General features: G+C 34.6%; 1 protein-coding gene across 2 annotated transcripts in view; it reads right to left on the reverse strand.

The window, feature by feature from the left end:
* ZFPM2 (zinc finger protein, FOG family member 2) overlaps nt 1–13,683 on the reverse strand; it is a 315,698-nt gene that overhangs the window by 228,549 nt on the left and 73,466 nt on the right. For both annotated transcript variants that reach the window (XM_076329250.1, XM_076329249.1), the window contains one exon: nt 6,524–6,625. In XM_076329250.1, coding sequence (XP_076185365.1) covers nt 6,524–6,625 — 102 coding nt within the window. The remainder of the gene's footprint in view (nt 1–6,523; nt 6,626–13,683) is intronic.

The raw sequence follows: 13,683 nt of genomic DNA on the forward strand, positions 1-13,683 counted from the left end.
AAAAAAAAAGAAAAAGAAGTAAAAAGGGGGAAAAAAAAGACTATCATTAATGTCTGTTTCCATCTTGCAGTGGTCTACCAACCATTCCAATATATATTATACACTTTTGCTTTGTAACCCAAACTGTTTATAGTATTACTAAATAATGCAGAGTAAACCCAACAATCAATACATATTTGCAGTGATTCTTATGAATGGTTACAGGAAATCTATTCAGAAAAGCTTTTCAAACTACCTTTCATAGCAGGTAAAAATGTGAACCTGGCATGTCAGATGTTTACTAGAACCTTTCTGATTCACATCTTGCTAAAGCAATACACCAGAATTCACACGAAAGCCTGTTTCTCTCTCTCTTTTATTAAATATTAATAGCAGCAGAGCTCAGTATATCATTATTTTAAAGCACTATTTAATTTTGTTTTTTCTTACACTTTCTGATACATTTTAAAAAAAACACCAACCTGTAATAGTAATTAAAAGAAACTATACTGTGCTATATTTAACTATCCTTCGTACTTTTTTCAACAGTTCCCTGATATATGTGTATGAGTTATGATGAGTCTTCTGAGATGTAACATGAGTTGTGACTTCATCCTGCTTCACTATTATCAATAGCAAAAGTTCTGTTGATTTACTGGAGACAGAATTTTACACATGGGAAACTTTCACTTTATTTGGAGATTAATGAAAACAATACATAAAAAATTAGCATAAAATGAAAATGAGAGTTTTAGGTCTTATTTTCCACTGCATTTTTTTTTTTCATTTTGGATATGTGGACAAATCACATTTCCTCACTTTCTAAGAAAAATGCAGATAAATTTCAAAAGAACTTCTGAGACTGACTTTCAAGACTATCCAACTCACAAAATCAGCACGTTCTGCAAGAAAGCTGTGCTCCTTTACAGCTATGAAAGTAAGAGCTCACATAGGGAATAAGGATGATCTAGTTGACAGTATACTACATGTGAATTAGGAAAAAAGAGATCCAATTCCTCCTTAGGACCAAGATTTTCTGAGTGGCATTAATTTCACCTTCGTAAACGCCTTATACTCAGTTCCCCAACTGCTAACACAGAGAGTATTTCTCTGTCTTAAAAGGCAGATACCACTTCACTGATGGCTGAAACGCTCACTGGTTATTGGACCTCTGTGGGAAGAAAGTCAAAAGAACTGAGCACATAGGATGGTGGAGTGCGTTTTGAAAATCTTTTTGGCTTGGTTAGTCAGAACTAGAAAATTGTGTCTCATCTGTCTACAGTGAAAGAACTTTCCCTTGTTTATTAGTCACAGAATAGGTATGGGATGTCTTCTACTGCATTGTTTTATTCCATCACTACAGAATAATAGCACAGAATTTAGAAGAGCACAGAGAAGCTACCATTCTTAACATAGCTTGAATACACAATTACTGGAGAAATAAAAATTGGGAGCTGCTTATGTGGAGGACTGCTAGTGCTTATTAATTATAAATGCATCCAAACAGTACAATATTTATAAAAGTAATATATAGTATATTCATTTATTCATTCCATTTTAGTTACAAGGAATTATCATGGTCAGCCAGTCTAACTTCTGCCCCAGTGGAACCTACCCCATTTAAAAAGTCCAGTGTTTACCACAGAACTGGATCATGTTCTCTAGGAAAGTATGCCAACCTGAATGTAAATATTTCTAATGACAGATAAATGACTTCTCATAAAATGTTCCAATAATTAACTTTTTAAGCACTAAAATCTGTTCTTTGTGTCTGAAAATTGTGGAGCTTCAATGTCCATTTAATCTTCTGATACTTTTGCTAGAAAGAGGTGCCCATTGTTATCAGATTTTCACTCTGAATTTAAAGCAGTTTGTAATCAGGTTGTCCTTTAATATTTTATTTGATAAAATAAATAGGAAAAGGACCTAGACTTTTTCATAATACCAGTTCTTTCAACATTCTAGTGGCTCTTCTCTAAATCTGTTTCAAATTTTAACATCATTCTTGAAGTGTGAATGCAGGAGACAGATCCCTGTTTCAGCATGAAACAAGACTGCTAACCAGACAAGCAAGATAATTTGAGAACCTACACATATCCTTTAGCCACAACTCTATCTTTTGGGCTCAACCCTGGTTCACTAAATCCCAAGACTTTTTCAGACACACTGCTTTCTGCAGTAAAACTTCTATTACCTTCTCGCAAGAACGTGACTTCATATTTAATTATACTGAAACTAAATTTTTGCTGCAATTAACATGTCAAGTTATTCAGATCCTGCAATAGCAATACCTATCCATTATTCAGTATTTTCTTTGGATTGTAAACATATTGCAAAGAACTAATATACTTTAGCTCACCATTACATATTAAGTTGGTTTTACAGGATCTATTTTTTCCATAAACCTGTATGGATTGGCATTCTTACTAATCCCCCTTTAATAAAAGGGTCTTACATCACTTATCCCATTATTTTCAATGGGACCACTGTCATATGGACAAGTCTGTCATTATCCAGACCAACCTTGTCTTACTGTTGTTGAACACATTTGTTTCCTCTAGTGTTCTAGAATTTCCAAATCAACTCAAAACTTTTTGAAAACTGAAGACTGATGTGGGACAGTGGGTCACCTAGCTCCTAAAAAAGTTAAATTCAAACTGCTTAAATTAGTTAGGATTTAGCAGGTTTAACACATTGATCAGTTGTTGATGGAACAGAAGTACAGGCATCACTTACGGTTTTCCAGCACAAGTATGTTTTAAGTAGAACAGAAATATTGAAATTACTCTACCCTTTTTCCGCTCCCCTATAACAGTAAGAGTCCTGACTTGTAATAGATCAATACCAATTTTCTAATGACTTTTTCTTAACACATTTTAAAATGTCATCTTATTATTAATGAAGCTACTAATAGATTTTTAGTTACTTTTTTCTTTTTTTCTTTCAGCCAGGTATTACAGTTCCTAGCATCTGGTTACATCCACTGTTTCCCCATTCATTTTAAACTTGGATTTTTCTTTTTTTTAAATTCTTTTCTAGGTAAAGCCAACATAGCCTTCACTTTTATTATAGATTTTGGAAAATCTAAAAAATTCTTTTTAAACACTTCCAAGTTATGATCCATACTTTTTCATTCAAATCTTTTCTCCCTTTCAATACAGTTCATATTTGCTGTGTCTTAAAATGACAAGTACAGTGGACTGAACTTGTATTCACCAATACAGCCATGACCACTGGATAATAAACAAGTACTAATTTCTAATTCTTTAAACAATTTTTCTTTATCTGTCAAGATGGCATATAATACATAATTTCCTTATATTGGGTTCAACAATATTTTAGTCAAGGAGCCTGATATCTAAAATTTCCAGAGATTTTAAGACAGTTCTGGTATGGAAGCATGGAACCTCTAGGATATATCATTCATAGTCGCCCAAGATTAGGAGGTTTTTGTTCTTACATAGAACAGATATCCAGTAGAAAAGGGAATGATCCTATTCCCTCGTGTGATGTCTGTAGTAGACACACAGGAGATCTGCCTTTTGTTCATTATGTGTTAAAACACTAATCACTGGCCTCACATGCACTGATATCCTAGCAATAACACAAAGGCTATAGAACTATATACATCCACATGTATCAAGGCATCCATCTGATAGCAAACAATGTATTTAAGGCTGTAAAATGACCTCTGCTTCCACGTTTAAAGAAATAAGCCTTTTCACATAAAATTTGTTTAAGCCCAGTCTTGCTTTGCAGACTCTTTCGATTCCTTGGACTTTTGCTGTTGGCTATAACAGAAAAAGAATCAGGTCCTTTACTGTGTGTCCATATACAGTCTATTGACCTCAGTTTCCATTATTTCAGAGTAGCCTTCTCATTAAAAAGAATTTCTAAAAAATGAGGACAGAAACAATGAAAATTGATGATAGTTTAAAAAACATTCAGGTAACACTCAAAGTGACTACACAGAGTAGGCATTATCTCTGCAATTCCTTGACGGTCAGTGAAGGTCACAAGACTATGTAATCTGAAAGACTGCTTCAGCAGAAACTCTTTGAAGCTACAGCACATTTAACTTTAGATTTTTCTTCATAAAAATATTCTAATTACAAAGGCTTGGGAATGCATGCAAACCATTTAACAATGCAAATTTTCAAACAAAATAAAACTCTAATTAATGCCGGAAGCTTAATTTTGACTCATTCGTGAGTAAGTTATTGCTAATTAATAACTCACAGAACTTCAGTCCCTGGCAAGTACTGGCTCTGAAAATAACAATATGTTCTCTTAGTGCTAAAAAAAGAAAAAAAAAAAAAATAACAAAACAGCTCTACTATTTATACGAATCCTTGAGTTGTCACAGTTCACATTATCAGTTGACAGCAACTTGTATCATGCAGAACAGAGTCATTGTTGGATTCTGAGAGAGCTCCATCTCAGTAAGGAGACCAGAGGCAGACCAGGTAACAAAGAATGTATGGTCATCTACTCTTTGAGGTAGCATCTCTACTACGAGTTGGTAAAGTTGCTGAAGAAAAGTTTTTAATGGTTCTGTTTGTGCTGTGCTAAAATATGTTCCTAAATAAGCAAAATATTTCATGCTTTGGGTTTTTTTTCAAAGATCTGAAAGAAGTTATCTTTGTACTGCATGGTTGAAAATGATCTTCTGTTGATTGTTTCTTTTTCGGTATCAATAAATAACCAAATTAATTTCAGAAAGCATGCATGATGGAGAGTATGGCATGTGGTATGTATCCATTCCTTTCTTCATACATATTATACCCTTTTAAAGAACCAACATTTAAAGAAAATAGAGCTGCTTATTTCGTGTCGGTGGTCATCAGTTTTCTGAAGTCAAAAGGAATTTTCTCACACTCAGATTTCATTTCCATCTTATCCCATGTCAAAGCCACCAGTAAATATTACAAGAAATACGCACATCTTACTGTTTAACTGATTTTTTTTTCCCAACAAAATAAAACATACTCCTTTTACTCCATACTGTTATAAAAGGTATCTCTGAAACTTTTGTATAAGATAGCTCATATAAAAAGCAGTAACAGCCCACAAAATGCATATTCAACTATGTGGAAATACACTAAAAACAAGAAAGCAACAAAAAAATTACCAATTTCAGGCAGAGTTTATTTAGAATGAAATTAAAAACAAGTCATGTGTTAATCACTAACAGCCTTTAAGTCTACTATGAAGCTGGAAAAGGCCATTCTGCTACATCCAAAGATGTCTTTTGTATTATTTTAAATGTATTGTAGTGTATTTTAATACTAAATCTTGCTTTCATATAACACCATAGTGCTTTATAGAGAATATCAACTTACTTGTGTATTATCATTAAAAACATTTTAAATGACATTGTAATAATTAGATATACTATGTCTTCATTTTTGTTTGCATTATATTTTCCAGCTACTGGTTTCAGAAAATTACCATTAGTTTTGTTCTTCTCTTCATGAAGAGCATACAGTAATTTGTAGTATCAAGCAAGGATGAAAATGATTGAAATATAGGATTTTTTCTAATGAAATATTATTAATGCATTATAAATTATTGATAGAACACTTCTGGAACTCTTTTCTGATATGCTCATCCTTTTTAGGGAAAATCTCCATAAGAGACACAGCTATTCTGAGAGTATGTTTGGCTTCTGATGCACATTTTCCAACAGCACTATTAAAATATAGACAATATAATGGACTTTTAAGGCCCATTCCAGAGTCCATATCCATTAAAACATTGCATTGAATTCAACTGCAGAATTGCCTAATTGAGAAATACAATTTACCCCTTTGTCTTAGGTACTTTTACAGTACAACAGAGGTTTTACATATTTATATTGAACAGATACTTGGAAAGTATTCTCATGCTACCATCACATCTTAATCTTAGCAATGTTACGCTTGCACCATCTTCACTGTCCATAATAGAAAATGTTACTGTGAATTACTGTTTGAATGTGAAGTTCTAACACTTCATTGACTGCAATCTAAGAGTTTCTCTTCCAACTGAAATCAATGACCAGGTGCGCTAAATGATTTCTACCAGGACAAAACAGGTAAACAAAGTCCTTGAAAATGCCAGTAGATACCATACCTATTTGTTAAGCTCAACATGTTGCTAAATGTAGGCACAAAGCTTGAGACACAGGCATTTGGTTGGTCTTCCGGCCTCAGAAAACAGAGCAGAAAAGCTTGTACCTTAATACAACCATGGAACTGAGAACTTACGGATAAATTTTAATCCTAAAATTCTAAGCAGCAGTAACATTTTCCTTTACATCAAGTAGGTACATAGGGCATTTTATGTCGAACAATTCACAAAATGGTATAGCCAAAACGATTTTTTACTCAAGAACTTTATCTTAGTACTCATCCATCAATATCCTGGACTCCAAAGGATCATAAAAGAAATAGTCCATTAAAAATCGATGCAAAGCATAACACATCTACTAAAATAATAATATTAAAAAATATTGGAATTTAGTTTAAGAAAATTCTCTTGGCTTTCAGTTGTTTTTTCCTACCTGGCCCATCCCAATCTTCAGTCTCCACAGCAAGCTGCCCTGGTTTCTCTGACCTCGCATCACCATCAGATTCTGCTGCCTCCTGGATGCCTTCTTCATTGCCTGAAAAAACAATCAAAGAAATACAGTATTGACATATTTCAGTAGTGACTTTTAGGCAGAGCTCTTACAATATCCAAACAACTGTTTACATGTGTAAGTGAAAACATATGCATGTCTATAAACAGAGAGAAAATGAAAAAAGTATTATTAGACACATAAACATCTGTGAGTTCCCAGTGACCCAAACAAGCCCTGAGTATCCAATCCTTCCAGTTCCGTGGACAGACAAATCTTGGAAATCAGTGTTTACTCCATATGCTTAAAAAACAGAACCACAACTTGCACCTAATTCTGTAAACCAACGCACAAAAAGTCATTAAGTTTGTATGCACAAATGAAAGAAAGAAATCAGCTTGTTACTCCCCAGGACATATGCTTTCAGTTATGTGTTTTCTTGAATTGACACCTAACTGTTTCTTATGCATTGCAGATTAATGACACTCAGTACAAAAATATGGTCCACTAAACATTCTGGCTTTTCAGGCAACTAGTGGAGACCTACTCTGTGGTATTTAGGCATTTAAGGAACTTGCCCTTAAAGGTTATATGCTACCAGCAAGTTCCTATGATAATTTTCTCCCTATCAAGCTTTAGCTAAAGAAATGCAACATTTCTGATGAATTTCAGAATTTTCACCATCCGAAAGTACCTGAGAAAGTCTGCCAGCCTTAGTAACTATCCACTATAAGGTTGTACAGGACACGCTGAATATTATGATAAGGTTAAATTTTTAGAGATGACCGTTTAATTATTATTTGAAAAATTCCTTGTTGAAAGTGCAGTTATTTCACTTCAACAAAGATTCTAGGCAAGCTCCATGCAAAAATACATTGAAATAATGACTACGAAAAAATACATCGAAGGTGAGGGGTTCAGGTATTAACACAAAATACTCTGGCCACAGTAATGTGTTAAATGACATGTCTGGGTGCTTATCCAGGCCAGTACTTTACTGCATTGGTCGATTTTTTTTTCACTACTAATCAATCCGAGAAACCCTTGCGTAAGGAGATACTATGAAGAATGGAAAAATCAAACCTACACAATTAACTACATCAGTCAAATAGGACTGAATTACGGTTTAATTTTTTTTAGCAAGCTCGAAGCAAACTTTTTAGAAAACTGTGTCCCACAGAAAAGTGGCAGCACTAAAAAACAAATGCTGTGTATTTTAGAATCTGAAAATCAGACTGTTGATTTAACAATAGCAGAGCAAGAAGGAGCAAAAGGCACAGCAATTAAGCAGTAACTTGTAATTTTTTCCCCACTCATGATAACAAAAGCTTTTATTAGCAACATAGGTAAAGAAATGTGATTACAACAAACCATGCCAGATCCCCATACGTTATCACTGGAGCTATATTTATACCAGATAAGCTTGTGACCCAGAGTTTTCAAGTACATGATTATATACAAACACTATAAAGTATTAACTTCATGTGCACATGTAATGTCTTGTAATAACACATTCTTCCTTGCATTCATAAAACAAACAGGTTTTCAAATCCTAAGTATAAGAGCCTGGTAAACTACTTCTCACACAAACACAATACTATATTCACTCCAGACTCCGATAACAAAAATATAGTACGGTGTATTTGTAGTACTAAAAATATAATCCAGTGTATTCATAGGCACTTAAAGCTAGAAGACATCACGAATTTCTAGTATGATTTTTCTATTAAACACACTGTATAATTTTACCCAGGCATCTGAAGTTCATGTGCGTCAGTTCAATCTGAAGTTAGCTTCAGAAGACCGTCCTAAATACTCACATGCTGAAAAAGCTATGAAGTTTCCTATAAGTAGTTTTAGCAATTATTTGTTTTTAACCAACTACCCTATTTTGAATTAGCATTTGTATAGCTACTTTGTAGTAACCAAACAGAATTCTGCTTTTTTTGGGTGGCCTGAAGAATCTATCAGATATTTTTACCTTCATATTTCTACCTTCATAGCTACTTACAGCTGCAACAAATTGTTCTTTATTGGAGAGACGCAAAGGACAATTTTCCAAGGTTCAAACCTGGCAAGATCAACTCCAGTTTTCTCCAAAATGTTGGAAAGCACTTCACAGCAAGGGCAATTCTGATTATGAGTTTCTAACTCAAGCTGTATAATCACCATCAAAAGCTCTTAAAATGTTCTTTGCATGGAAATTTTGTACTAAAGAAAATGTTTTTCCTCCACTGTAAACAATAGATCTCTATGGACTTACATGAGAACAACAACAACAAAAAAATTTAGAAATAATAAGAATTATTCTAGATAGAGCCCAAGCATGGAAAATTTTAGCTGTAAAATACAAAAGTTTTTCCAGGTTATAATATATGCAAACCTGGCGTTAGCATGCAAATTTGAGCATTCTTTCAATCAATGCAACCAACCAGAACATCAAACAAACAAAACTATCAGAATTGAAAGAGGAGGAGAAACTTATGTGAAAAGATTGGGCTGAAGGGCAAAAGAAGGACAGAATTACAGCTAAGGTATACAACTTACAGCACACTAATTAAGTATTTGGAAGATGAGGAAAGATCTGAAAATCTGTTAGCAGATGGCTTAACTTTCCGTTAACTTGCTTTTTCAGTGTTTCATGAAGTATGGTGTTACATGTTTTTCATAATCAAGTTTTCATGAACTAATGCATGTCCTTTGCAAATAGAGTAGAACAAAATGTGTAGAATTTACATTAAGGAAAACTTTGTTTTGCATCCAGAAGTATTTTTAATTATTTTCATTGATATTTTCTACTATTCACCAACTACCAAGTCCATGCATTACACACCTGAAATACCACACTGATTTCTCCTGTTCCCCCATACTACTCTCCCTCCGTACTGAAGCAATCTGCTTGTGAAACCAACAAATGGTACATGACTCTGGGCTTCAGAATCCATCAGTGAAGCAAGTCTATCCCAGGCTCAGCTGAGCGTCAAGGTCAGAGGAAAATGGACAACCAAGTGAACCAATGTGCTGGAGACACTGCAACTTTAAGAAGCCAAAAGGAGGCTTAGCACAAGAGCTGATAACAAAAACACATCTCTCAAGCTTTTTTCTTTTCTTTCCCCTTACTTAATGCTACTTTAGCAGCTAACATTTGTTTAGCACAAAGGAGTTTAGTTCCTTACAGAATTTATTTTCTTTCCATTGTTTACTCTTTTTGTTCATTCACCGACTATTTTCCAGTCTCAATAAGACTATTTTTTTATATTTATTTTAAAACTGATTACATTTTTGTTCAATTTACAGGTGTAAACATTTAACTGGATCCAGGACATTTTTTTTTCTGTCTTCCAAGTCATAGAATCATAGAATCATAGAATCATTAAGGTTGGAAAAGACCTCTAAGATCATCGAGTCCAACCATCAACCCACCACCACCATGCCCACTAAACCATGTCCCTAAGCGCCTCATCTACACGTCTTTTAAATACGTGCTTTTTGCTTTATATATACTACTCACTTTGCTCCTAACCTGTTGATTCCTTCCTAATCCCATTGTTTTGTTTTTTTCTCATGCTTATTTCCTCACTTTGCTGCTCAATTACATTTTACATTTAAGTTAAAGGAGAAATAACTTTTTACCATCAACACCAAAGAGCGGTATAGGAGTACCAGCAATGATAAATGCTTTAAAATGAAGCAAACCTGCTTCTGTTTAAGTTTTTCCTTCTGGCAACTAAGATCACTAAATGAATTCTGTCCTTTAAAAGAACACTATTGCATGAAAAAAAGACTCATACGAGCAAGAATCTACAATATCATATAGTACGTTTAGTCATGAGTCAATTAAGCCTATTGGACTTTCAGCTCTTTCTCTATATTTGTTATTTAAGCTACACTTTGGGCAGAATTCTCTGCCTTAGATGTCTGAAAGTTAAGCTAGTCCAGACTAATTATGCAGGCGCTCTTGTAGACAGGGAAGAGAGAAACCTCCACAGTGACTCATCCTATTCGAGGAGACCTGAGATACGAGACCCCTCTTGGTGTCTGAGATAGCTGAAATGAATCATCCTCTGAAACGCGCAGCTTAGACTAGGAACCTATCTTTAGCCAGCTAAAGTTAGGTGAAACAAATCTCTGCCTACGATAAAATGCTGAATACACAAAATACTGCTTAACTAAGAGAAAAAAAAGTCTTATTCAAACAACTTCAGTACTGTAATATGAATAGAATTTTCATCTTGACTTTACTATTTCTTACCAGCATTGACTGTTTCTGTTGCTCTTCAAAAACAGTCCAAAGTTTTTTAATGTGGTTTTTAATATCCTAGTGTTTATCCAATAGATGCAAGTGAACACAGTAAACCACTGTAATTCAAGGTGATACAGTTGGTCAGGGAATCTGAAGACTGTAAAAGAGACGTATTACCAGAAACATGAGAAGGAGAACTCTAACATCTCTGACAACACTGCCAAGGAGGAAAAGAGAGACTTGAATATTAACAAGTAATTTCACTTTAATCTTTTTAACAAATTAAAGACTTCCCAATTTGTACTTAATCAGCTTGTACCACAAGTAGTTGCGCTATTTTAAAGAAGCACATAGGTTAGCAGTTCTTCTCAACCCTGCTGGTTTAATCCATGTTGTTCCTATCAATATTAGGCTCCTACAGAAAGTCTCGTACAATTGAACTTTCTTGAGTAGGAATGTTATAGCAGCTGTTAGTCACTCTATAATGTATTTTGCAATCAGCTAAATCAACAAAGTATTTTTAACAATGAACAGTTCAGAACTGACAGATCTACTTTCTTGTTCACAACTGCTTATCACAGCATAGATATCATATATGTTTGCCAGGTGCTTCCTATAGTTAGGATACCTTCACAGAAGCCGCTCACAAAAGATAAGGTCATAAAAGAGATGAAAAATGTGCAAGCTTCATACACTCATGGTTTTATCATCAGACAAAATAGCTTTGGGTGAAGGACTGTACCGCTCACAAACAGCACACGGCAGCTTATATTAGAGTGAGAGAACATTAAAAGTTTGCAATTCAGTTTGTGCTCATTCTTCCTGGCAGCATAAATGTAAACTTAAATCGTTAACATCCTAATACAGCTGTTCAGAGTGAAACATCACTTCTCAATTATAATAAATCAATTCAGAAATAAATTGTTACGAAGCCTGTAGCATTCTGCACTGCCAAAAGAAAAAACAGACGTGATGCAGAGACTTAGGGAGTCACTCACTGAGACTTTAATTTGGCAAGGTACATAAGCTTACGTACATTAACAGGCCGGTGCGACTGGTCATGAAGGGGCAGGATTTCTTAGGGACATGGGGGAAGGGGCCCTTTCCTTCTTTCTGCCACAACCTACAGTAGCAATAATTCCAGATCCAACCAAAGGAGGATTCTGGGGCTGTACATATGAGCTATATGAACAGAGCCTCAGAAACTATAAATTATCATACAAAACCTATCCTTTGTTATTTGCTTTATCACAGTGCCTAGGACCAGTAACACAGCTTACACACACAGATAGTTTTGCTCTTGAATCCTAAAAAACACACTGTAAGCCCGGAATCCTTGCCAGGAACCTCTCTTCAGAAACAACACTCACGTAACTTGGAAACAAACCATATACAACTTAAAATACAAATGCAATGTACTTAATTCATTTAATGTAACTTACTTTTTGGCAGCACACATTATTATTAAGAATACCAATGACATCTAACAGGACTTAACTGTCCTTCTTGTGTATTAGCGCTTTTTAAAGGATCCTATGTATATATTTAACAAGCAGAAGTCTCTAATTTTAATGGCAATGCAAGCTTTCAGCAGGTACAAAACATTCTGGGTATAAAATACATGTAAATAATGCAAAAAAAAATCTTTAAATAAGATTTTGGTATGGAAATAGAAGTCTGAGAATAAAGATACTAAATAAATTGGGAGGGATGTTTCCATACTTTGCCGTATTTGGCATCTGGTGTGAGGATAAGGTAAACAACTACAGTGGCTACAGTGTCATGCAAATGGGTTTATTCTACAAGCCTTGCAAGGACAGAGAGACAGAGACAGAGAGAGAGATCTGGTGCTATCACTACCAGATCTGTTATCACTTCATCTGATGTATATCGAAATAATTTCAGTGAAGCCCACCAAAGTCAGCTGAGACATCCTACTCTACAAATACAGCAAGTCTGAGCAAAATCTGGCCCTCAGATGATTCATTTGCTAACGTACCTGAAAGAAACCAGGACTTTTACATGTTAATCCACTGCATTTTATTTCAGATTATATTAATCATCTCAATACTTTGCTTCTTTGCAAGCAATTATTGTTTTCTGTCATGCTGATTAACAATCATAATTTCTCCTGGGATAAATCTCATTTGAAATAACTGTATGTTTCTAGTTGCCCTAAGCACTCTTAAAATTATTTATCCAGCAAATTTCAGAAATAATGCACTGTTTCTTATCCTAACTTTTAGGAAAGGTCTATGAATATATGTGTTGGTGAGTACCTACATGTGTGCAAGCTGTTAACTCTCCAGAAAAACAGTACAGAAACTATTTTGGTTCATATTAAAATCACCACTTTGTTTAACAAAATGACATCTTGACACAATGACATTTCAGCACAGTGATCACGTTAAAAAACAGCGTCAATTATTTCTAACCATTTCAGCTACGGCATTTTTCTCCTGGGATAAGACACTGCTGTGCAGCGAGTTCATGTAGACTGAGTCTGGCCTTCCTCTTTCTCTAAATGTTTGATATGTTCTCATTATCGCCCTGTTTGCTTCTGAAGTCCTTTCAAGACAAGGATCACTCATTCAAATGTATTTCCTGCAGAACGGTAAAAATGTTCTCTAAATTGTATTCCAGACTTTCCTTCTATTAATGAGTTTTATATTTATCCTAATTTTTAGGGAGCAATTCTTGTGGCACCAGTACTACAAATGAGTATCATTCAGATACACTGGCTACCCAAAAGCTTCTGTAGATTTAAAGGAAAAAAAGAAGAAAGTCTTGCATCTTTTCAATCTTTCCCCATTAAAACTTCAAATACAAGAACTCTATTAGACATATTCAAGTACCAACC

The sequence above is a fragment of the Aptenodytes patagonicus genome, chromosome 2, assembly GCF_965638725.1.
Source record: "Aptenodytes patagonicus chromosome 2, bAptPat1.pri.cur, whole genome shotgun sequence".
Classification (NCBI taxonomy): Eukaryota; Metazoa; Chordata; class Aves; order Sphenisciformes; family Spheniscidae; genus Aptenodytes; species Aptenodytes patagonicus.